Source organism: Chanodichthys erythropterus, chromosome 10 (genome assembly GCF_024489055.1).
Source record: "Chanodichthys erythropterus isolate Z2021 chromosome 10, ASM2448905v1, whole genome shotgun sequence".
NCBI lineage: Eukaryota > Metazoa > Chordata > Actinopteri > Cypriniformes > Xenocyprididae > Chanodichthys > Chanodichthys erythropterus.
The window spans coordinates 7573580-7599105 of record NC_090230.1 but is presented as its reverse complement, the minus strand read 5'-3'; the positions used below and the strand labels follow the sequence as shown (position 1 = coordinate 7599105).

At 37.7% G+C, this 25526-nt stretch overlaps 1 protein-coding gene across 6 annotated transcripts in view; it reads left to right on the top strand.

The window, feature by feature from the left end:
- The window catches only part of add3a (adducin 3 (gamma) a), a 110148-nt gene extending 87031 nt beyond the window's left edge, over positions 1–23117 (top strand). For 3 of the 6 annotated variants that reach the window (XM_067395915.1, XM_067395914.1, XM_067395916.1), the window contains 12 exons: positions 1526–1606; positions 11892–12041; positions 12193–12336; positions 12454–12552; positions 13122–13295; positions 14291–14542; positions 15089–15205; positions 15675–15758; positions 15991–16008; positions 16322–16445; positions 18804–18893; positions 20890–23117. In XM_067395915.1, the coding sequence (XP_067252016.1) occupies positions 1526–1606; positions 11892–12041; positions 12193–12336; positions 12454–12552; positions 13122–13295; positions 14291–14542; positions 15089–15205; positions 15675–15758; positions 15991–16008; positions 16322–16445; positions 18804–18893; positions 20890–21137 (1581 nt within the window). In that variant the 3' untranslated portion in view covers positions 21138–23117. The remainder of the gene's footprint in view (positions 1–1525; positions 1607–11891; positions 12042–12192; positions 12337–12453; positions 12553–13121; positions 13296–14290; positions 14543–15088; positions 15206–15674; positions 15759–15990; positions 16009–16321; positions 16446–18803; positions 18894–20889) is intronic. The other 3 variants (XM_067395919.1, XM_067395917.1, XM_067395920.1) reach the window with 3 other exon arrangements.
- The last annotated feature ends 2409 nt before the right edge of the window (positions 23118–25526 follow it).

Here is a 25526-nt window from a genome sequence, read left to right as displayed (position 1 = left end):
AGAAGACCGCTCTTGCGTTCAGCTGAGTCTGAGAAGGTATTTACACCTCAGAATGCTTTTGTGATGCGAGATTAATGTAAACCGCCCAATGCAAACACCCTTGTAATTCGCTTCAACCTTTTCGAACTTTATGAATGATTATTTTATAGAAGGTAAGGAATTGGAAGGAAGCAGAGTGTGTCTGTTTCTAAAGCACGCAGTGCCTTCTGCTGTTGAAAACTAAGTTCAAAATCGATTTGAGAGAGAATCGCAATACATACTCAGGGATCCAGACTGCGCATTTTGCGACCATTTTACGTGCCGGTGCAATCAAATTTGTTAGCAGTCATGCTGGCGCGACCACCATAACATTGTTCATCAATAAATGGCAAACGTAAAGGGGAACGAAACTGTGCTACTCATTTGTGCTTCACGGACCGTTTATCAGTTCGGACCAATGTCAGTACAGTGCAAGCTACTCAGGAGCCGATCTTGATAACGGAACATTGTTACTACACAGCGCTTGGAGATCCAGTAAAGAAAGCATTTGAGTTCTCCACAGAATGAATAACATCGCTGCGATCTAGTGAGAAGCATTCAGATTTGGCACAGAGTTCTCCATTATTAACCACAGAGATAAGATCAAATAGAGCTGACGTGGAAACCAGGAGAAACATTGTGCCATGAATAAACAAGTTATAGAAGGCTTTCAGTCCACAAATGAACAACATTCGTCATGGATTTAATCTAGTAACACTAAGTGTAACCGTGGAATTGTGGCAGAAATAGTCAAATGCCTTCAAGTACTTCACACGTCTTTTTCCAGCAATTCAAAACTCTAACATTATCATATTTAAATGTTTTTAATGTGATGACCAAAACATTATTTGTTCATCCTTCATAGATTACCCCCATTAATGAAACTAAAATTTTCAACATGTAGGAAAACTCACACTTATTTAAAAATAAAAAATAAATTAAATTGCCATTTTACCCAGTAGGTGGCTGTCATTTCCACTCCCTAATATATATTTTCAATCGTTTTGCTTTTGAATTAGTATTTAAACATTATGAATCATAGTGCTGCCCTCAAATGTTAATCTGGAGCCTTGCAAACTTGAAATAAAAGTATTGCATTAGTAAAAGCATTGTAATTTCTATAAGTTATGTCTATTTATTACAAAGGCATTTGTCAATAATACAGTCAAAATGGGGGAAAATATGAATAACTGCGCTACTTGTGCTCGTAAAATTTTCAGTAAGGGGCTACAGTGCTCCTGGTAAAAAAAGTTAGTCTGGAGTCCTGATTCGGAAAATATTAGAATCGATCCAGAATCACTTCTCGATTCGCGATGCATCGATGTATTGTCCCAGCCCTATAAATGGTGTAGGTACGGCATTTCTGCTCATGCTGATGGGCTAAAAAGAGAAATATCCAAATTTTGGAATATCTGGATGCCTGTTGGAACGGATTAAGAAACCTTGAGCTGAGTTGATCAGGAGAAGAAAAACACAGCTGCTTATTTGTGTTTTTTAAAACTTGTAGGTTCGTGTCAGTAAGGAGCAGGATCACATCCTCATCATCCCCAGAGGGCTGTCCTTCGCTGAGGCCTCTGCGTCCAATCTGGTAAACAAACTGTCTGTCTCGCATTATCACAGCAGAGCCTGATTGCGGTTCTGGGAACGGCTTGAGCATCACGCCCACAGGCCTGCTGGGGTCACTTTGAGGCTTTTGTCGTTCTTTCCTTTGGAATTCATTTATCAGTCACATATTATGTTAATTAAATGAGAAATTATTTCTTAATGCTTCATTTTGATCAAATAGCTTATAAAATAGGTTATATATTTTGCGCTACTTTGGCATTTCTCTTTTCTTAGTGGTATAACATCCTGTCTAAATTGAGACATTAATATTGCCCAGAGCTTAATGTTTTTTTGTTTTGTTTTGTTTTTGTGAAATGTGCCTTGCACAGAGGGAACATGTTGGCAGACCTTGACTGATCTCTCTGATCGTTGCCAATGTTTGACGTGCTTAATTGGCCGATTCTTTGAAATCTCAGAGTGGGTTTTGGATTCATACTTGCCTGTGTGTTCATGTCAGTCGGAGGCTTTTAGTGCCTGTAGTTGTTTGTGCTTAATTTGTAATAGTATTGTGGTGTTGTCTTTCCTGGTCCTGGAAAACCCCAGCACGAAACATTTTAATTTGGATATTTCCCCAAGTATACTCCAGTTGTGAAGTGAATGCACAGCTTTTTAAAGTATACTTTGATAGCGTGCACTTGACATACTAGAGTGCACTAGAAAGCTGGGTGATAAAACGATAATCGTAATTATCGCTATATAATTTTCTTCAATAAAACATTAACAAGAGTTTTATAATTGTTCAATATAATGTTTATGTGCCAAAAGTGGAATGAAACAGCACTGCTCGTTTGAACCACACCACACAGATCAGTTATCCGCTCGACTCGAGTTCATACGGCAGTGTGACGTGAGCTTACTATAGCAGATGCGTTTACTCGCTGAACGGTCTCGGCTATGCGACCACTAAACAGCACTGTGAGATCCAGTGAGAAGCGTTTGATTTCAATGAAGAACACAAATGTCTTAGTGATTTAAGCTAGTTTAAAGACAGCGCTGACAAACAGGAGAAACACTGTGCGCAGCAATATAGTCAGAAGGCTTTTCAATCTACAAATTGCCATCACTTAGCCAACCCTGGGTTTACTGTAGTAACACTAACTTCACCATGGTATTGTGTCAGAAATGTGAGATATTCATATTGAATTTTATTATATTATTAATGTAGACATGTTAAATGCTTGACTTCAAATGGTAAATTGAATTTAACACTTAATTGCATACCCTTGGGTCTTTATCGACACCTGACATCATTCACTAGCCTCCTCCTCATTCATTTTTTAAAGTTAGACATCAACCTTCTTAGTATTCCTCAATCAATTCATTATAAACAATATAAAAAGAAAAAAATCATAAAATTATAAAAGAATGCCCGTTTTGTTGTATAGGGTCGCTAACGACCCGAGGTGTGTATAAGTGTATGTATAATTTTTTTCTGCACAACAATAATTTAATCTTTGATGATGGAATAAGTGCAATTCACCTTTATTCCACAAGGTGGAAATGTCTGATACACAATGATGAAGTGACAATTCATTCAGACAGAAAACAAGAGAATAGGAAGTATCATTAGCAAAATGTGAAATGGCTCAGCGATTTACTGCGGAGCAAGTACTGAACGCAATCAAATATAACTCACCTGATGGATCTGGTGAAGCTGTCAGCAATCAAAATATTGATTTTGAAGATGTTGAAAATGATATAGTTTTTTGAGATCGCGAATCGCTTATATTTGCGATCTCAAAAATATTCTCAAAACTATCATTTGCTGAGTGTACTGGGAAATGAGCTCTGACGAGGACAGTGATGATGGCATAAAACATCTGCTCAAACTGAGCCCTTCCAAGCTCCAAAGGTAAAAAAATATGATTTATTTTATTCTTCTGTAATTAAGTAGGGATCCATTCGTGTTAGATATAGATTCGGGTCGCTAAAGACCTGAATATGTAAGAATGACTGGCGAAACATTTATGCATTTAAGGGTTAAATAAGACAAGTAAACCGTAATAAGAACAAATGAATTACTAACAGCACAAATAAATACAGCCTAGCCCTAGCATATTGAGGTAAGAAACTGAATAAAGAAACAAAGTAATTATTAAATGCAAATCTGCGGGAATGAGTAGAATTGAGTAGGAATGCGCAATCTTGTGCTGAAATTCAGCCCCGGTCACACCAACACTATTTAACCGGAGTGAATGAGACTACTGATTGAGAGGAGGCTGGTGCGTGTCAACTTGCTGTCGGAGAGTAGAGCAAGAATGCGCAGCTGGTATTGGTGTATCGATACTGCAGAAAGGAGTGTTGGTATCATTTTTGATATTTCAGTATTGATACATATCGAAATATCGATATTTTTGAAAACACTACTATCTTAACAATAATTTTTGAAGGTAACTATCATTCCTTCTACAGTATTTCTACTGAGTTCTAAGGGTTTTTTACCACCACTGTAGCACAAATGTGCACACATCAAATATACACATTTGTATCCGTATTTACGCACTTGCTAAAAGTTTGTTTAGATCTTAGATCTGCAGCCCTGGAATTAGTTGGTGACAAACAGAATTGAGCATTCACTTATGAGCGTTTTTCTCTCCCGCTGGCGTAAAATGAGTTTTGACATGCTGCTCGTGGTGGATGGTGTTTTGACAAATTCCTGCCAATCAGGTGATTTAATGCTGGAATGAATTTGTGAAGCACATTTGTCCTCCTGCCTGCAGCATTTATGACTCAGTGAACAGAATTGAAAACGCCTGAGGTGAGCAGTGGCAGTATATGCGTCTAACTCGCACTCTTGTGCTGGCTAGTGCTGTTTTCTAATGCTGCACTGTGCTGGATTGTGTTTGGGGGTAGAGTTACGGCCACTGCCATGACAAACACATTTTTCACAGTCATGAAAAAATACACTCAGTCATTGTGCCGTTTCAGGATTGCTGCAGATTTCTTTGCTCTTGTGCTTTAATCGTTGCTGTTGACCTTTTATTTATGGATCAAAGCCAGTACAGGTTTGTCCAGTTTCTGTTTGTGTGGACTGTGTTTTAGATAGTGAGAGTTGGATAAAGCCCAAACTCTTTTGCATAGTCAGAACATACGGGATTTTTTTTTATCTGTGTGTGTCTGCAAGAGAGTGAGATCTCAGTGTTGCTGACACAGTAATTCAGAGCTCCTGTTCTCTGCTTCTGTGGGCGTGGCTGTGGGTCGGTGCCCGCTGGAATGAGGCCAGCTATCTGGGTCAGTTTTATTAACCCTCTATGTGATCAGTCACTTTCACACCCTCTTTCATTTGTACACTCATTAGTGCTCAAAGCCCCTTAACAGAGAAGAACGTGATGGATTTTAATATTTCTTGAAGAGAATGCCTATGCTAAACACACTGTCATGACATTGGGGTGTTGTGGGTATTAAAAAGATCCAAATCTTCATGACATTCTGATCTGTAGATTTGGCTTTGTTCTCTGCTTTTTAAGTAAATTTTGACCCCCCCCCCCCCTCAAAAAAATGACCACACTATTTGGGGTCATTTTTAAGATCCTAGCCAGTGCCAGCATTTTTGATCATGTTCACAAAACTTTCATGGCCACCAGAATATTTTGTTGTTTGAATATGTAAACGGTCAATATGAAATGCATGAAAGTTTTATTTAAAAAAAGAAAATCTGAAGAAAAATGTGTTTTGTCAAAGACTTCTTCCTGATCAGATTCAGAATGATGATCAGGATTAATGCAGATTGAGTCCATCAACACCCCCAAAGCTTACACAGTCCATTACCTCTTTGTGGGTTTCGGCATTTCATTCAGTAACATTAGGCAGTTTTGATTTTATATGCCGATGAATGTTTGATTGTGTTAGCTTATGCGTAAACAACTTCTGTTCGCTCCTGGTTTACGCAGATGATATTTTTCTTCACTTGTTTTTAGATCCGGAGATGCTGTAATATTTCAGAAGATGCGTAACCGCACCCCCATAATATAACAGTGAAAACACAGATTGCCATTAAAACTCATGAACGGCAGGGAAGCGTTGTCATAAATGACAGAAAATCAATCAATAGCGTGTAAAGAGTTAATGTCAATAGCACAAACTCTCCAGGATGTTTAATAGTACTACTTAGGGTATGAAGGTATGATCACATTAGCAGATTTTTGGTTAATTGTGGGCAAAAAAGGTCTCAAGTGCTCCTAATAAAAAAATTAGGAACACAGTCAAAAATTTAAGAGCACTTTCTGATCAATAACAGACATTAACGTTCCCATTACAGGGCTATATTTGCCCATTTAAATTAATTTCCACGGGCATTTTTACCATTAATAAGAACTTTTTTTTTTCTAATCTGATTAAATGTATCATATTTTGTCAATTTCCTAAATTAAAATAAAATATTTGTTTTTAAAATCTTAAACAATAAATTCAGTTAGAACAATAAGACCCAATAAGACTGATACCTATCAAAAGAAATCATCAAAAAATCCATCTTTGCACTGCAGAAGTGGCACAGAAGCTCCATCTGAAGTGGTATTATTTAAGCCGGGGACACGCCTAACGATTGTAAGGCCGATTATGAATGTAATTTGATACTTACGACTGATCATGTCCAATCGCGCCGAGTCAGAGCCAGTTGCGTTCAGTCGGTGTTTACAGTTGGTGCTTAAAATCGTGCAGTGTGCTGCGTCTAACGATTCTCGTCTTAGAATTTTAGAAACAGTCATTGCCAGTCCTCCTCACAAAGATTCTTCTCAAATTTGATAATTCCCACTTCTGAAGTAACGTTAGTGATTACGAGCAAATCGCATTCAGGGTTCGAACTGGGGGGGCGTTCAATTTTTTTCAAGGAAAGTCATCTTTACAATAACGATGAGAGCACGAGAAGGCAGCATAATATTTGCGACCGCTAACGTCTCTGTTTCCTTGGAGACTGTGTCAGGCGATTGTAAACAAGCGGCGAAATGGCGTCAAAAAAGTTTGCAACATAAAAACACATTGGACAACCGGTATGGAAGAAAAACTGGTTGAACTCTGGCAAGAGTACGAATGTCTATACAACATATCTTCGAAGGAATACCTTAATAGAAGCGATAAGGAGAGAAGCTGGGCTGCTATTGCGGAAGCTTTGAACGTGTCAGGTACTGGACATACTGGACCGGATTATCCATATACGGGATTGGGCGAGTGTCCTGGGGCACCAGCCAATAGGGAGGCAACAAGTGATAAAGATAATGACTAAGTTAGACTTTTTTTTTTTTTTTTTTTTAAATCATGTTTTGTATATATTATTTATCTGGAAAGATACAGATCAAAATTAACAGTTTATGATACAATATACAGAGAGAATATAAAGAGCCCTACCCTTTGATTGCGAAGTGAAAGTGCCCTTTGAGGTCGCATTGTAGTAGTATACTTCTGTGGTAATTTAATGGTCTGTACAGTGCCGTTTCAAGTCGAACAAGCTTCATTGAGGATCGCAGCTTATCGTTGCTTAACAACGGCGACACCACCGGAGTGCAAGCTCTAAAAATAGATTAATTTAACAAAGTTTACTCACCTCAAATTCTCTCTGTAGAGAACAAATCCATGTTGCCTCTCCAGCCAGGACCTCACCCATATCCTGCGCGTTCTTCGTCTTTTTTTGTTATTTTCCGCACAAATATAGCTGCAGATGAAGAGCGCCAGCTGTTTGTTTACATCCATTTTCAAGATCCCGCGCACAGTGTGTTGCTTAGCAGCGGTCTCAATCGTAAACGTTTGTGTTCTTCTCCGACTGTCAACGATTAAAATCGGCTCCAGTCGAAGGAAACAATCGGTATGTGTGTTCAGTTCAGTCTTAGAATGTTTCAGCTAATCGTTAGGTGTGTCTCCGGCTTAAGACACATTTACAAAGACTGCTTAATGCATCTCATTGGTAAATAATGTTGTACGAATGTTTTTAAATATAATTTTGTGAATTTAGAAATATGTAAAAAAAAAAAAAAAAAAGTTTGATATTTTAAGTTAAAAGTCTATATAAAGTGTAAATATGAAAATAAATGTATTCACATTCACCGCCAGTAGGTGGCGTTAAATCTTAATGTGCGAGTCATTCAATCAGTCATTCAAAACGCCTAATTCATTCAAGAATAACCATTGCTTGGAGATGCGCAACAGTTCTGGTGTGGCTTTGTTTGAAACTGTTTTCGCGAAATAGAGCAAAAACAGACATTATTGTGTCTAATGTTAAATCGCTTAATATCAACTTGTTTATTGGACTTAAATAAGATCAGTAAGTATCACATTTGCAATCATGCCAATACTCAGAGAAACAGTACTCGTGTGATATTACTTAATAACATATTAAAACTGAAGATTTGGTTGCAAAACGAAATGTAAAAGCGCAAATATTATTGTGAGTTTGTCATTGTACGGTTTTGTTGTGTTTTTCATTAAAAACAATAATGAACCCACCCACCATTCAAACAACTGTCGCCTCTGAATTGCTGCTACTTTAAAAGCAAAAGTAAAATGGCAGCACGGGCATTCATAACTGTGCATGTGTTTTTTGATACATTTTTGGAGGCATTTTTGCCCTCAAGTCCCCGTTAATTTCCGACCTTGCTTATGATAATCCAAATATTTCCAGTTAATTTGGCTGAAACATCAGCAGCATGAGATGGTCTGGAAAATGTGCATGGCTGTGTCGTACCCATTTCACCTTGTAAACGATCTTTGAAATGGAGTCCATCACGCACGTCTTTTGCACTTTGAATGAAGGCATGAAAAGCAGACAATTGCAGTACGAAACATGACTGTTGTTCAGTGTAGATGCATTTTAGGTGGTGTACTTTTTGTTACGATTGTATTATAGTTCTATTCATGAGAATCGATCGGGTCACTCGCACCAGTGCGGCTAAATATTTTTAGGTGGTGTACTTTTTGTTACGATTGTATTATAGTTCTATTCATGAGAATCGATCGGGTCACTCGCACCAGTGCGGCTAAATATTTTTTCACACTCGCACGCAGTTATTTTCAGCTGCAAATGCGAGCGAAATGGTCGCACTGTAAAGCCCTGGTGTTGTGATGTATGAAGCACAGCTTACACAAAAGTCACTTTCAAACCAAGCAGCTTTCTGTTGGTCAATGCAGCAAATTCAACGTTAACCTAGGGCTGGACAATTATGACCTAAAATCAAAACCTCAATTAATTGAATATTTTACCTAGATAACGATTAATGAACGATTTTGTTTGTTTGTTTGTTTGTTTTTTGTTTTTTTTTTGCCCTCATAGTTCACTTACAAGGTTTGTACTGTAAATATGCTTAACTATTAAAGATGGGATAATTTTTCCTATTGAAAGAGTGATCTGACATAACAGCTCACTTTCAGCTGTTATGCTATTTTCTTCTGAGACTAAAGTTTCCAACTCTTAACTCCTCCTAGAGCTTTAACTCTACATACTCCAAACTCGGGTCAGATCTTCAAACTGTTCTGACTTAGTGTGCTATATCTTTTCTGATCCGACTTACGGTTTTCTTAAAAAAGACTTGAAGCTCGGAAAAATCCCATTGACTTTCATTGACGGAATGTTCATATGAGCCAAGACTGTTCAAACTCCAACTGTCAAAATTCAACACCCTAGTACTCTATCAAAATTACTAAACTAAAACTGAAAGTTTCAAACTGAAAACTTTTAAAACTGCTTCAAACTTTCTGTACCGGCTTTTTCAAGCCAACTTAAAGTTTGTCTCAACAAACTTTTTTTTTTTATCTAGTTTTATCTATGGTTCATAACATTTCTTACAGATTTCTGCTTGTTGTAAATCAAATACAGATAAATTGGCACAGTACCAGTACGTAATGAGAGTGATTGTGTGTGTGAATTAGTCATACACTCTCTCTATTAATTGTGAAGCTGTGGGTTGTAAATAGTTACTTCAAAAGTAGAAAAATATATGCTATAATAACTTTTGAGTTTCTAAGCTACTTTAGTGATAAATCACAGGACAGTGCTGCTGACAGCTAGTTTCTGCTCCTCTCATGGCATGCGATGTTCACGTTTTGTGCAGCTGAATGTTCGTGCCGCAATGTAGCTACGCGAGCACGGTAGCTCAATATAATAATACACATCTGATTGTCTAAATCGCTTAAATGTCCAAACTGGCAAACACATATAACTGACAAAGTTTCGTGAAGACGCAAGGCTCACTGCTCGCGCACCATCTCTGTGTTGACTCGGCGTTCACCTGCGTGTTGACTGGACGGGGCGGAGTCACGTGGCTACACACGCGGTAGTATGTTTTTAAGTGGGAAGTATTAACAGGATTAAAAATCCGAAATGACTGACATGGGAAAATTACTTTGGTTAGAGGTTCTGAATTTCAGTTTCGATTACTTTTCTATTATTCATCTAGCCCTACTTTAACCCTTTGTGAAATCTGCATGGGCAAATCATTCTCTCTCAAGCGAAACACCAGGTTGTGTAGATTTCTATTGACATGACTGGATTTTGCCCATGAAATGATAAATGTGACCCACGTAAAGGAATGTGTTCAACTGCAGTGTTGCTTAGTAGTGTTTTTTTTTTTAAAGCAAGCATTTACTGTTACATAATGTGGCATGAGATTTCATGTCTATGAAGCAACTGCTGTAAACCTTTCCAAATGTAACCCTTTGTGTAACAGGAAATTGTAATTGTAGCACTTGTTTTTTTGTTTTGTTTTTTTTTCCTTTTTATGCCTCTTACTTGCGCTGTTAAAAATTTATTCCACTCCTCAAAAATCAATTTGTAATGACGAATATAATAATGTTTGCAGGACTATTTTACAGCAAAAGTGACAACAGAAATGAAAGCACACATACACACTAATTAAAGCATCCCTCTTGGATTTACTGTACTCTTACCACTTATTACTTAATAAACAAAGATGAACTTTGAGCTACATCTCTCTTCAAATCAGATGAGAGATTTTGCCAGTTTCCTGACATCTCTTGAGAGAACTGCTAGATCTTGTTTCAGTACATTAGCATTAGTGTGTCAGCATAAAACAGCAGATATGTCCATATTGAAGAGAACTAACTTCCTGTGTCCAGTTTAATAGTCAATATGTAACCAATGAAGAAAGAATTACATGAGAAACAGTCATGTGATATTAGTGGCCGTATGTAAATATGATCGGCATGAGGTTGGATGTCACTCAGAGCTCATTAACAGAGCAGTGGTACTGTGAGTTTATTTTGAGCTGGTAGTGATATGGGGTGCGGCACCAACTTGCATGTGAAGGGCATGTTGGGAGGCTTGTTACAGGACCAGCATGTGATGCAATTCAATATTTAATCAGAGCTCTAGAGGAATCAGACACGCACAAGCATCTTCATTCGCTTCTCATGACAAAAACAACGCACACAATGATTGAAAAATAATTTATGCAAATTCACTGCCATTGAAAAGTTTGGGGTTGGTAAGATTTTTGTTTTAATGTTTTTAAAGAAATCTCTTATACTAAAAAATGCTGCATTTATTTGATAAAAATACAGTAAAACAGTAATAATGTGAAATTATTTAAAAGAACTGTTTTAAGTTTTTATGTATTTTAAAAAGCAAATTATTCCTTTGATCAAAGCTGGATTTTCAGCATAATTACTCCAGTCTTCAGTGTCATATGATCCTTCAGGATTTGATACTCAAGAAACATTTATGCTGACAGTTGTGCTGCTCTATATTTTTGTGGAAATCATGATAGATATTTTCAAGCTGCTATGATGAATGGAAAGTTAAAAAGAACAGCATTTATTTAATATAGAATTATTTTGTAAAATCATAAATGCCTTTAATTGCACCCATGTTGAATAAAAGTATCAATTTCTTTCTTTCAAAAATAAAAATCATACCTACCCCAAACTTCTGAATGGTAGTGTAAATTAAAAGCTTAATTAAGCTGTAAATTTCCTGGATTTTCCCCCTATTGGTTATCCTCTGTTGAGGATACCAGGAAATGGAGGCTTATTAAAAACATTAACTGAATTATACACTGGTTCTCAGTTTATCTGCAAGGGTAGTTCCTTCCTGATTAGGTGGTCGATGTCAGTATTAATAGGAAATGAGAGAATGTGTAGTACACAGAAGAGAAAGGGAATAAAGACCTATAGTCTGTATATTGATACCTCTGGTTTGTTTAATAAGCACTCAGATAGGAGCAATCAGATGCTGTATCTGCACTAATATCAAACTAGTTTAGCCTCAACACTGTTTGTGTTTTAGATTGTCATGAACCACATTATGCATTTCTTACATTCTCCAGGTGAAGGTGAACATTCTCGGTGACGTGATCGATCAGGGTTCCACCAACCTGCATATCGACACGGCCGGCTTCAGCCCTCATGCTGCCATCTACTCCATGAGACCCGATGTGCGCTGCATCATCCACATACGCACACCGGCCACTGCTGCCGTAAGTATCCGCCCAGTTACATCAGCTTCAGCTTCATATGCACTATCACCAAACAAAACAGTTTATTTCAAAGAAATATGTTGCTTGTATTGAAATTATGCCTGTTAATTTTAAATGCCATAACTTGCATTAATTTCTTCTGTTATGTCAGGTGTCGTCTATGAAGTGCGGCCTGCTACCCATCTCTCAAGAGTCTCTGATCCTGGGTGACATTGCCTACTACAACTACCAAGGCAGTCTGGATGAGCCGGAGGAGCGCTTAGAGCTCCAGAAAGCCCTCGGACCGTCAGCAAAGGTAAATTCAATACCCAGTGACAGTTGCATGATGAAAGTTAGTATGGAAGTGAAAAATGCAGTACGTGTTTTAAATGCGCAAGATACTTTTCCCAAGATGTATATGTGTGTGTTGCAGGTGTTGGTTTTAAGGAATCATGGGGTTGTAGCTCTCGGGGAGACCATTGAAGAGGCCTTTCACTACATTTACAACGCTCAGTTTGCCTGTGAAATTCAGGTAAAATTCTCATGATGCTGGGTAATGCATTTTTAAAATGGTTTTGGGTGATGTTTTTATAACATACACAAATGCACATGGCTAACAGAACGTCAGGGGCTCTTTGACCAAATGTTGATAGCTGTAGTCCACAGGGATATATATTTAAAGTTCGATATGCAGTACATCAATCTTTACCTGCACACATACTGTACTCTTACAGCATGTCCTAACCAGATCAATATGAGCAGTATCACACGAGTAGCTATGCGAGAAGACTTTCTATCAGCCTGTGGCCTCGTGCCTAGGGCCGAATTGTAGCTGTGCTGATATAGCTGTGCTGAGCCCCTTTAGGGGCTCCGTACTAATCTGCTAAATGTGACTATAAAGATATTAAAATATAAACATTAACATCATGATTTATTGCAACGCTTCTTTGAAACAGTGTGCTTTGTGAAAAGCACTACACAAATACATTTTACTTGACACTGAAAAGTCACCATTAAGCACACTAAATGTTAAACTGCGCTAACTTTCTGCAGAATGATCCAGAACTGCCATAGATGTCTGACATCATTCTGTCTCTCTAGGTGAATGCATTCTCATGCGCTGGAGGAGTGGAGAACCTGATCGTGTTGGATCTGGAGAAGTTTAAACCTCGTACACAGGGGGTGGCAGAAGCCGGGGTCAACATGGGATCTCAGCACAAGTGGAGGCTGGGAGAGCTGGAGTTCGAGTCGCTCATGAGAATGCTGGACAATCTGGTATGTTTGGTTGAGACTCAAGTACAGAGTTCTCCAAACTCTGTTCTGGAGGGCCGCTGTCCTGCAGAGTTTAACCCCAACCAGCTCCAACACACCTGCTTTAAAGTTTTTTGCATGCCAAGTGAGACCTTGATTAGCTGGCTCAGGTGTGTTTAATTGGGGTTTGAGCTAAACTCTGCAGGACAGTGACCCTCCAGGACTGAGTGTGGAGACCCCTGCTCAAGTACATTTACAATGAGCTCAGTGCCAATCATCTCCCAGTGTGATACAGAGACAGGATTTGAACTCTGCTTTGGATCAAGTGCCAAGTGTGAAAATAGTCAAAAGCGTCTGCTAAATGACTACTTACTACTAGTCCAACTGTGTTTGAGAGGAATAATTACAGCGGAGAGACTGGAAAATCACTTCTTTTAGCCCTTTTCTTTCCCCGCTCCCCTTCCTCTCCTATTAGGCAGACAAAAGGAGACCAATGCAAAGAGAGAGACAAACTGGAGTTGAAAAGCACTCTTTTCTCTTCTTTCTGTCCATGTCTTTCTCCAGCTGTGCAGACTGCGCTGTTTTTTTTTTCTCTCTGTCCGTGTGAAATAGGGAAGAATGCAGGCATGTGGAAAGTCTGTTTTCTCAGCCGAGGCAGAAGTATGGAGTGATGTGGAAGATGATAATGATATGGTGTGTCGCTCAGTCAGCCGCCATTACCCACTTCCAGTGACGTGATATGTTTTTCCTGCTTATGCTGGAGAGATTCAGGATATGGTTACAGAATGCGCTTGATGTACCTTAAAGACTGTGTCTTTTGTAGTTGACTTTTTATGCACCTTCTGCAAAGTCAGTTTTCAAGCAGTGGCTCATTTTATAAACCTATTCAAAGTGTTGAATTCTTCATTAGGCTCATTGATAAAAGGCCTCTGAGTCAATGAAGGCAATTAAATGATTTAACAGGTCTCATCCTTATATCATTTATAATATTTATTTTGAATAATTGTTTTTACTTTCAGGGTTACAGGACAGGCTACACGTACCGGCACCCCATCGTGCGGGAGAAGCCGCGACACAAGAGCGACGTGGAGATTCCGGCAACAGTGACTGCGTTCATGTTTGATGACGACGACACCCCACGTTTCCCTCTGAAGTTGCTGCAGCAGCGACAGCAGAGGGAGAAAACACGCTGGCTCAATTCACCCAACTGCTACATGAAGGTGAACGTGTCGGACGGGGCTAGCGAGGACAACGGACGCACCAAGACCATGGTGAGACTCAGTTCATCTCTGTTATTGTGCTCTGAGATTTGTGCATTCCTGTTTTTGAAAGCCTTGCATTCAGGTAAATCTTTCTCATCAGAAAGTCCTCTGGTGGATTTTGTGAAAGAGCAAGAATGTAGTTATTTCCTGGGTATACCTGATGGTCTAGCTGAAGACGAAACTCATATTTCGTCATTGTCACAGATAAACTTTTAAAGCCTCATAACTTCTGTCAGTTGACTGGAGGATGCCACTGTCTTCAAGGCTAAAGCCAAATTAACACAGTTCCCTACTGACCTCTAGTGGTCGAGGCTTTAGCATTACATCTTTGGCTTTATTTTACAAGAGCAAAATGTCAGCTGGAGCTTAATAGTCTAGGTTTTCTTGGCAAAAATTTGTGCTTGAAAGAAATTTGCTTGCAACTCTTTCAAAACTGCTGTCCCTACTAGACTTCATGCCAATTCGGAATGACTGCAAGGGCATTATCTTTCTAACAAAGTCTGAATTTATTTCTTGAATTCTGTATGAAATCTTTCTTTTACACAATCTCTGCAGTGGATGAAATCAGATGATGGTGGTAACACCAGCGGGACTCCAATCCGCATTGAAGATCCCAACCAGTTTGTTCCTCTGAACACAAACCCCAGTGAAGTTCTGCAAAAGAGAAATAAGGTGAGTTGTGTGTGTGATCAGATGGTGTATCATTGATGCAGAAGTTGTCATAGTTAGGCAAACTTCCATAGTGGGGGTTGAAAACTGCAACAAAAAACTGCGTTCCAGTTTTCCCCAATAGCAAACAAACAAAAAAAATTGTTTCTGTGACTTTTTATGAAGAAATTTTGTTGAGATTATTGAGAGATTATGTTGGTCAGACCATCAGTCACCATCAGTCCCTCAGCTTGTATTAGAAACACAAACATAGCAGTGCTAACTGGCTTTAATGTCAAGGTAATATAACACAAGTTTATGCTAGAAATCTACATTAACATTTAAAAAAAATAAAAATAGGTGTTTTGCAAAATGTTCAATGTTAATAAATGGAAACACATCAGACTCTTATTCACCATTTCATCACAGAATCTTGCTGTCACTGTGTCATCATGCCACTGGGTCTTAAACCGCTTTCCTGTGATCTTTTCAGATTCGCGAACAGAACCGGTTTGATATGATGACAGCAGGACCGCAATCACAGCGGCTTGCAGGGATTGTGGTGGAAAGACCGCCGGTGAGTGTCAGAACAGCGGCATTTTAAATAAACCATGTGTGAATCCTGAACAGTCAAGTAAGGGTTGCGCAGACATCCGTGTCACTAGGTGGCGCCAGATCCTCTCAGAGACTGTTGAACAGTGTGAGTGGTGATGCATCACAGTTGTGCTGGTGAAATTAGCAACAGTATTTGGGGAAAAGGTCTTACATTTTAAAGCAGGGTCTTATGAAGCTCTGTTTTTCTCTTTAAGGGACAATCGCCAGTTAAGGTAAAATCCCAGGGTGTTTTGTTTTGTTGGAAAATCGCAATTTTCAGTTTTGAAATGTCTGCATGAGTCACTGTTATATTTGTAGTTTTGGATTTGCAATGTTCCTACTTCATTTTTTGTTTTTTAATATTAGAGGATTTGTGACACTTTTTTTTTTTTTTTTTTCTTTTTTTTCAATCCACAATGATTAACATGCCTGTTGGTCTGTGTGTTTGAGTCGTTTTTGTCGTCGTCATGACTCATTTCATAACCAAGGTGCAATTCTGGTGTCTTATTTTGTGTTTCTCTGCTCTGCCCACGCACATACGTGCAGCCATACATGGGCGATGATGAGGAACAGACGGGCCCTCTTCCTCCAAACCCCTTCAGCGAGCTGAGCGAGAAAGAGCTGGACAACTACCAGAAGAGAGTAGAACGACAGCACCACGGATTAGATGGTAAAACATGCTCACGACCCCCTCACACCTCCACTTTACGCTACTGTTCAAAAGGTTGTAGTTAGTACGTTTTTCATTTTGTTTTTGTTTTTAAAGAGATTAATACTTATTATTCCGTAAAGATGCATTAAATTGATCGAGAGGGACTGTAAAGACTATTATAATATTAAAATATTAGGGGTGTAACGATTCACTCGTTTTCTCGATGCATCGATTACAAATCCTGACGATGCATATGCATCGATCTTGAAACATGTTTTTTGAATCGTGAATCGTTAATTTCGGTCAATAATGAATGTAAAATGCTAAGAATCAGATTAATCGCAATTCTATGGACACTTTCATGGACACATTTTTGAGAAGCCCGCATTTGAGCTGTCCTCAGGATGGCCACTGTTATTCACATGAGCAGATGACAGCTCTCTATTTAGAAAGCAATAGTCCTGAGTCAAACCGCTCAAGCCATTGATAAAGCTGCCAAGTCTTTGCGTGGTTACTACTGTTGAAATAAAACGCTTTCATTGCGTGGAATGTCACTATTATTTTATATAAGATAAAATACTGAAGTTTTACAGAAGTGGGTCATACCATTGACATTACCTGAGCAGTTGAAGTAAAACCCGCTTATTCAGGGGCGAGCATTTATTGCATGGACGGAGCAAACGCATAATGTAAGTGTCTAAATGCAGCATATGCACAGTTCCAATGAACGATAAATTAAATGTAACTTTATGTTGTTAAACTGAATGTATGAAGGAAACTGCTAAAATAACAACAACATTAACAACACTGAAATAAGAGCGCAAGGTTTATCTATCAGTCAGATGCGCATTAAAGTTGTTTGTTACTATAGCAACAGTAGAAAACCAGCATGTTTTTTTATTTTATTTTTTAGAATCATCATAAAACAGGAATATGCTCTGTATAAAGAGAACAAAGAGGGCTTTTATAACTATTCCATGAAGAAAAGTTAGTTTAGGATTTTTTTGGGAAAGTGCATGATATTCTAAGATAGTCTCTCCATGTAAGCATTAATTTGGTTTAATGTACCTGGAACACTTTAATAAGGTTGTGTAGCCATTAACACTGTCCTGCACTATAGTTAACATGAACATGAATTAACAATACTTTTAAAGCCTTTTAAAATTTTGGCTTATGTAAATTTCTACAAATGCCAATTTTTAGGCTATTAAAATAGTTATGTAGCATCATTAAGAATAGGGCTGGGCGATATATCACATGCGATTGTCACGCGCATTTCGTCAGTAAAGCCGGTTCACTGATTACCGCTAAATCGCCATCACCTGCTTTCAAATGGAGCTGCATTTAATAGACAGAGCCGTAGATCACTGACAAGCTACGCAACATCGTGTTCATTATCGAAGGTGATTCATCTGCAATAATGAACGCAATATTGCGTAGCTTGTCAATGATCTACGGCTCTGTCTATTAAATGCCGCTCCATTTGAAAGCAGGTGATGGCGATTTAGCGGCAATCAGGGAACCGGCTTTACTGACGAAATGCGTGTGACAATCGCATGCGATATATCGCCCAGCCCTAAGTAAGAACTAACATGAACTAACATTAACAATGGACAAAAGGTTGTTTTTTTGTCCTTACTCTCTGACCTCCTGAAGGCCACTGTGTAATTCGCACCCTGACTAAGACACATTTCAATGACCCTAATGAATGCATATAAAAATGCCAAATCGAATTAATCGAATCGCATCGAATATTGATGTGAATCGTCTCGAATCAAATCACTCTGAATTTGCAAAAATTTTGCAAAAACACCTATGAATCGTGAATCGAATCGATTCACTGTCTACCCAAAGATTCACAGCCCTAAATAAATAAAAAGAAGACTTGGGTAATGATAAAGAATTCATCTTTGCGTCACTGAAATAAATTACATTTTCAATATATTGAAACAGAAAACTGTTAAAGTGTAATAATATTTCATACGTTGTATTTTTTCTTATTATATATGTAGCCTTGGTGAACATAAAGAGACTTATTTCAAAAACGTTTAAAGTCTTACCAAGCTCAAAATTGGTGCAAATGAATATAGTCTGCTGAGATGCATGAGACCTCTTTTATTTTAAGAGCACCTCACTTCCTGTTCCCATGTCACTTTTATATGACCCAGTCAATACTAATGTTGTAACTTAGTGCCCCTTATTGCTAGAAATCAATACAGTGTGACTTTCACAGAACTAACATGAAGAATACATACAGCCAAGATGTCTGTCCTGAGTGTCTTACAGCTGTGACAGTATCCTTGCATGCTAACCTGTCTACTTCTCTAACTGTCTCCCTGCCTGTCTATCTGTTCACTAACCAACTCACTCCTGCAGATGAAGAGCAGCTCACGTCAGACGACGCTTCCACACTCTCTCAGTCAGTGTCCCAAACTCAGTCTCCTCAAAACACACCAGCTAAAGAAGGTATAACGTCCTGAAAGAGCCAGCTGTCTGTCTCGCTGAACTACAACTGTCAGTTTTTGTGAGAATATCACATCAATATAAGCAGCAAATGTTTACCAGGGTAGCTGATAACAAGAAAACACAGGCGGCGAGATTGTAACATGCAGGTTATGTGTAATTTAATAGTGCTTTCATGCTGTTTGTGAATCATACTGCAGTGCACATCAGTGTTGGTATTGTTGAGTAAAACTAAAACTATGAAAATGGTTTGAAATTGTATGAAAATTTGTATGAAATGGTATGAAAATTTTCAGTCATTTTTAATAGTTGATGCTGAAATAAAATTAAATACAAATATTATATGAAAAAAAAACTTAGAAATGTTGCCTTTGGAATGTAACTGAAATAAACAAGTTTAAGCTGAAGTACTAGAATTAATTATAAAAATGAATAAAATGAAGTATAAAAATAAATTAAGGCTAAATAGAAATATTTAAAAGGTGAACAAAAAATTACAAATGCACTTAACAAAATTGTAGAAATTAAAATACTATAGTAGTTTATAAATAATACTAAATTAACACTGGTCCACCTGAATCGTAGTCGTAGAAATCAGCTGTCCTGTTTGTTTTAAATCTATTTGCAACATGTTAAAATGGATGTTGCAAAACATTCTGGCAGGATGTTGCAGGACATTACCTTGCTCTTCTGTGATGTTGCCTTTATATAAAACAAGCAATACCTGTTTCCTGTTATAGAAGAGTGCAATTAAGTCAGCTTCAAGAAGTAGAGACCATTGCATAAACTGAAGATAAAGTCTTACATAAATGAAAGAAATACTGATATGTGTTCATACATAGTGAGGATAAGGTGTCTCTTGTGTGGAGAAACAGGATGCGTTTGCCCTAGTCTCTCTGAACCAGTTGCATCAAAATTGCTGGGTTCCTAATTTACATGACCGCATTACATGACCGGTGATAAACAATTGAGGACGCTTTCAACATGTTTTTCTGTAGTGTAGGTCACACTCATGCCAGGACGTTTTGATGAACATTTATAATGATGCAACATTTAACTTCTGTAACCTTAGGTATTATTCATTTAGATGTGAATCTGATGGTCAAAAAGCTTTTTATTAAATATTGATACAACTTTTTATAAATATGCAGTAATCCACTGTCATTCCGTCTGTTTAAAGCAGTGAGTGAGTTAGTGATTTTTGTTTTACCATGTGGGGGTGTCAATACGATTATTTATTATAAATGTATAATTTTAACTCATTTATAAATAACATTAATAAAAAAGTATAAGAAATAATCGCAAACATTTATTCTAAACTACATGTGTATGGTTTTCAAGCAACATTATTTATTAAACAATAAAAAAAAAATATATATATATATATATATATATATATATATATATATATATATATATATATATATATATATATATATATATATATATATATACAGCTATGGAAAAAATTAAGAGACTTGAACTTTTTTTCTGAACTTGGAGTGGTAATATATATATATATATATATATATTTTATAATATTTTATAATTAGTTTAGAATTTGTTAATAATGCAATAAATAATGTCCACCACCATGAACAGTTCTTCTGGCAAATAAAATAATTAATTTAACTTAAAAAATGTATCCTTTTTTATTTCATTTTTTTACGCAACATTGTAACTGAAAGAATTTAATTAATTTATTATTTTTTTTTATTCTAATAATTAAATGTATTAATAATACAATAACAGTTCTTCTAGCAAATAAATCATTACTACAACTTTTGCCTGTTTATGGTTGCCAAGCAACAATTTAACTTAAATAATTATAATAATTATAATTTAATTTACATTGAACTAATTATTAGAAAAATAATAACTAATGTATTAATACAATAAAAAGTAACCACCACAAACAATTCTTTCGGCATATAAAAAATAAAATTCATTAGCACAGCTATTTATGGTTGCCAAGTGTTGATTATGTGTGTTCTTCCAGAGAACCACACCGGCGTGATGCTGAACGGTAAAGACGACCACGGCGACGAGGATGAGCTCATCAAGCGTGTGAGCCAGCTGACTACCAGCGTGGAAAGCGTAGAGATCAACGTGCGCTCGGGAGAGAAGATCGAAGAGGCTCTGACGCCCGAGAGCTCTCCCTCTAAATCGCCCAACAAGAAGAAGAAAAAGTTCAGAACCCCGTCCTTCCTGAAGAAGAACAAAAAGAAAGAAAAAGTGGAAGCCTAGAGGAGAGAGAGGATCCATGCCCACTTTGTCTGTCTTTCTGTTTGTCGTTGTATGTTTTTAAGTTTGTTTTTGTTAAGGTTATGTATGACAAAAACATGGCACATGGCACAGTCGGTGAATAGATGGAGTAACATCCGTGCCATGTTCACGTGATCATAAGATGAGTTTTATACAGGAAGAGAAGCGAGGGAAACTCCTGGGAAACTGGCTCCTCTCACCTGATAGACTGAAAATGTTTCTGTACACAGTTTCCTGATGATTTTATCTCATTGATGAGCCCATACTGCATTATTTTTTCACATTGTATGTTTATTAGATTATCATACAGACCTTTTATGAGCCCCTTTTCTATCCGCCACATCATCTCTCAAGGTGTCAGTTCTGCTTGTTTCTCCAGCTGTAGGTGAACGGTAGGCAATAGTAATTGGTTACACTACACAGGAGACGCTAAAGAATCACACTGGAAACCGTTCTGGGGTTATTTTAACAGGGTTTGTTTTATTTTGTCTCTCTCAGCTGTGATTGTCGAAGAAATGGGTGTGAAATTGAACAGCACGTGTGACGATCCTGTGTAGAGCCGCTCCAGTCTCCTCTCCGTACTGTTCTTTGCCAAACGAAAAGGTTTAAAAGCATAAAAAGCAGAGCAATCACGTTTTAGTGAACTGTAATCTTGGTAATTTTGGTTTCGTGAACATCCACTCTTTATCTCTAATGAAATAATTTAGCTTTTTTTTAATTGAAACAATTTAGGTTTTAGTCATTCAGTTTTGTACTCGTTTCTATACTTTAACAACGAAAAAACAAAGTCTTGAAGCATGTTTTGCTAGCCTGAATTTATATGGCTGATAATGTAGCAGTGCCTGACTTCTCAGTCGTGTAATAGCTCAGATTACTAAACACATGTAACGAAAATATATGAAAACTGGAGTGATGTTAAAGATATATAAATATATAATATTTTTGTGCTGCACTTTTTAATGTGGTATACATAACAAAATGTGTCTATGGATGAACTTGGCAGTCGAAGGAGATCAAGAGTGAAAGAGGCGCGATCCGAAAACATAAGAAACATGTTTTAGCATCTTGAAAAAGGGTGGAGAAGGGAAACATATAAGAAACAATATATATTTGTAAACTGTATTTTTGAAAAAATGTCTCTGTCCCAAAGTAAAGTAGAGGCCTAATGGCTCTCGCGGGTCTACCGTGGGTTCAAATCTGTTTAGTGTGATTGATTCCCATCACGTTAGACATTCAACTCCCTCATGGAGGTTCATTCTGAGCCTTTATAGCGCTCTGGATGACAACATCATTCATTATGACACCTTATGACAGTCATCACCATCACCATCCAACAGGCTTAGAAGTCTCCAAAGCATCAGTGTTACTATGGTTACCTGGGAAACGGCATTGTACAGTGTGGGTTTTTTTTTTTTTTTTTTTTTTTTTTTTGCTGTCTGAAACTGGATTGATTTACTCATCTTCCCTCCGCCAGATGTAAGCCGTGAGTTCAGAGGTTGCTTGTTTCACCTGTTTTGAAGCACCATGCCCCATGAGACACCACTCTGTGGACAGAATGTACTGAGTTTCACCAATCTGTTATGCTCAAGATTAGCAGTTTGACCTCAGTTTGAACTCCGTTAGGCCCGAATGTGGTCGTCATGCATCCCGTGGGGGGAGGCGGAACCACTGAGAAAGAGAGATGTATATCCCAGTGGGCAATGTGAAGTACTGGCTTGGGCACGGAGAGAGAGAGACAGACACTTCTAAGCTGTGTAAATAGCATGTGGTTTTGAACGCGGGCCAGACGTGGATTAAAACACATTTAAAGATGCATCGGCAGTTTAGAGTGACAACTGGGGAGATTAACTCATTTTATTGCTTTAAATTTTCTTGCCGTTTTCCTTATTTTGGTTTTGGCTCTTTTTGCTTCAGTTTCCATAGTGCACTGCGGTTTTTGCTTTCAGGAAGTGCAGTTCATACCCTACAAGCGTTAACTGGAATGTGCATCACATTCTCGCTTTATTTTACTTTTTGTTGCTCTTTTTTTTTCCTTTTACCCCTTCTGACCATTTTGCACCTTGTTTTACTAAAGCCTCTCTGTTGTAGTCTCTGGTTCAGAGGGCCTGTTTGCTTTGGCATGCGAGTTTGAGCCAAGCCTCTGTGACCTGTGAAATCATATATAAATGGTTATCTAACGGAATTGCTTCTAGATGTATTACTAATCAGTGTAAATTCACAAATAAACTATTTTAAGAAGCAAACACTGCACTCAAAGTCTGTGGGGGACAGAACCATGCTACATTTCACTCCATATTTTTAACATTTACACATTTGTTTACATCATTCATTGCATTTCTCAGTTCTTCATATGCAACCATTTCACAGTTATGAAATGCAAATGTTAACGTCTAACTAAATGGGAACATTTGTCTTCAAAGGTTAGTTTACCTAAAAAAAAATCATTTACTTGCTCCTCATGCTGTTAAAAAAAAAACAGATTTTGTTCTGTGGGACATGAAATGAGAAATTTTGAAGATGTTCACACTGCTCATTTCCATTTAATGAGAGCATACCGCCAACAAAATACACCATTAAAGTATCATAAGTGGTCAATATTACTAGTAGGCCTGTCACAATATCAAATTTTCTTTGTAAAATTATTGTAGCCATCTTTTTTTTTTGTCATTTTAGACAGAAAATTTTTTTTTTGACATTTTAAAAATCGCTACTACTTCAGAATGGTATGAAACTCAATGACTTTTATGGCAGTTGCTGTGTGACCACAAAAAAACAAAAAAAACAAAACTTGATTCGAAAAAGTTTAATGGTCATGCGTGTTGTTCGCGGTCAAAAATGACCCCCATTGGAAATTTATAGGAAATATGCAAAAATACAGAACATTTCTTGTGTGTACAATCTACAAATCATCCACGCTGCAGAAAAAGAAGTGCACAGCAATGAAGGGGTGACACTTTAAAATATCAAGAGTGCAAAATAGACATATTACACCCACCCCCTGCCCTTCATAGACACACATATACTGAAAATAAAAAAAAATTCAGGTGTCCAGTCACTTTTGCCCACGAACAACACAAGTGTGACCCCCAAATTAACAATACCAGAGGGTTACCATTAGGGGCCATTCATTTTGCATTTAAAAACACAAGATGCCGGGCATTGGAATAAAAAAACAAAGCAAGGTCTAGAGACACGTTTTTTTAAAGGTTGAACTACTTTTAACTGGAGTGCTGTATTTTTAGAATGGTGTGTAATGCACAAGATACTGAAAAATACACAAATGCAGTGATCAAACACGTCCGTCTAGTCCAGGGGTTTCCAAACTCGGTCCTGGAGAGCCACTGTCCTGCATAGTTTAGCTCCAACTCCAATTAAGCACCTGAAGGAGCTAATCATGGTCTAATTAGGCATACTAGAAACTTTCAGGCAGGTGTGTTGAGGCAAGAACTAAACTCTGCACAGTCGCCCTCCAGGACCGAGTTTGGAGACCCCTGTCTAGTGTGTGTTTTACTAAACAATAGAAAAACTGCAGAAACAATATCACTGTTAATTACCAGTCTTTTAAATATATACAATAGCTTTCGGATGTCATATCCATGCATTTTCAGAAATGGACCATCAAGGTTGATGTCAAGTTTGATTTCATTGACAACACCTTTATTTCTCGTGCGTCTTACAGCCAATCGCTGCAAATTTGCCTATGTTGTTTGAGAGTGATGATATGTTATGCATGCTGTTGTTTAGCACTTAAAAACATATAGATTGACCTCTCCAAAAAAAGTGTAGATATGCTTAGAATGGAATTAGGGGCTCATTTTGTGTTCCACACAGTCTGAGTTTACGGCATGAGGGTGAATAAACGATGACGAGATATTCTTTCTTGAAAACGTGGTTTCACCAAGATGTGTGCACCAAATTATCATGTGCTTTTCTCACTTTCAGTTCTGGGATCTCTGACACAGCAAAACATGTTCCTAAAAGTCTTGTGTATGTGGTACAAAACCACATTCTCATGTAATAATGAGCCCTCGCTATCCCTTTGCATTTACGTTTGAAGCACTTTTAGTTGAAAAGTCCCTCTATGCTTCTTCTAGAACAAATATGCACCGATAACTACCAAAGACCAACCCTGCTGCAGGATACAGTGAATTCTTTCTCTTTACTGCAAAAAAATAATGGTTGTACTTTACAGTCAGACAAGAACATGTCGAATTTTTAACATCCATATATTAACATGTAATTCTCAGAGTTTGAAAATCCAGTCTATTCTTCACTTTGACCTCTCAGAGACTGAATATGCATCTGATTCATTTTGCACAAGCAACAGACTGTTCGTTTGAAAGCAGGCGCTTCACTATTGCGTTTGTGCTG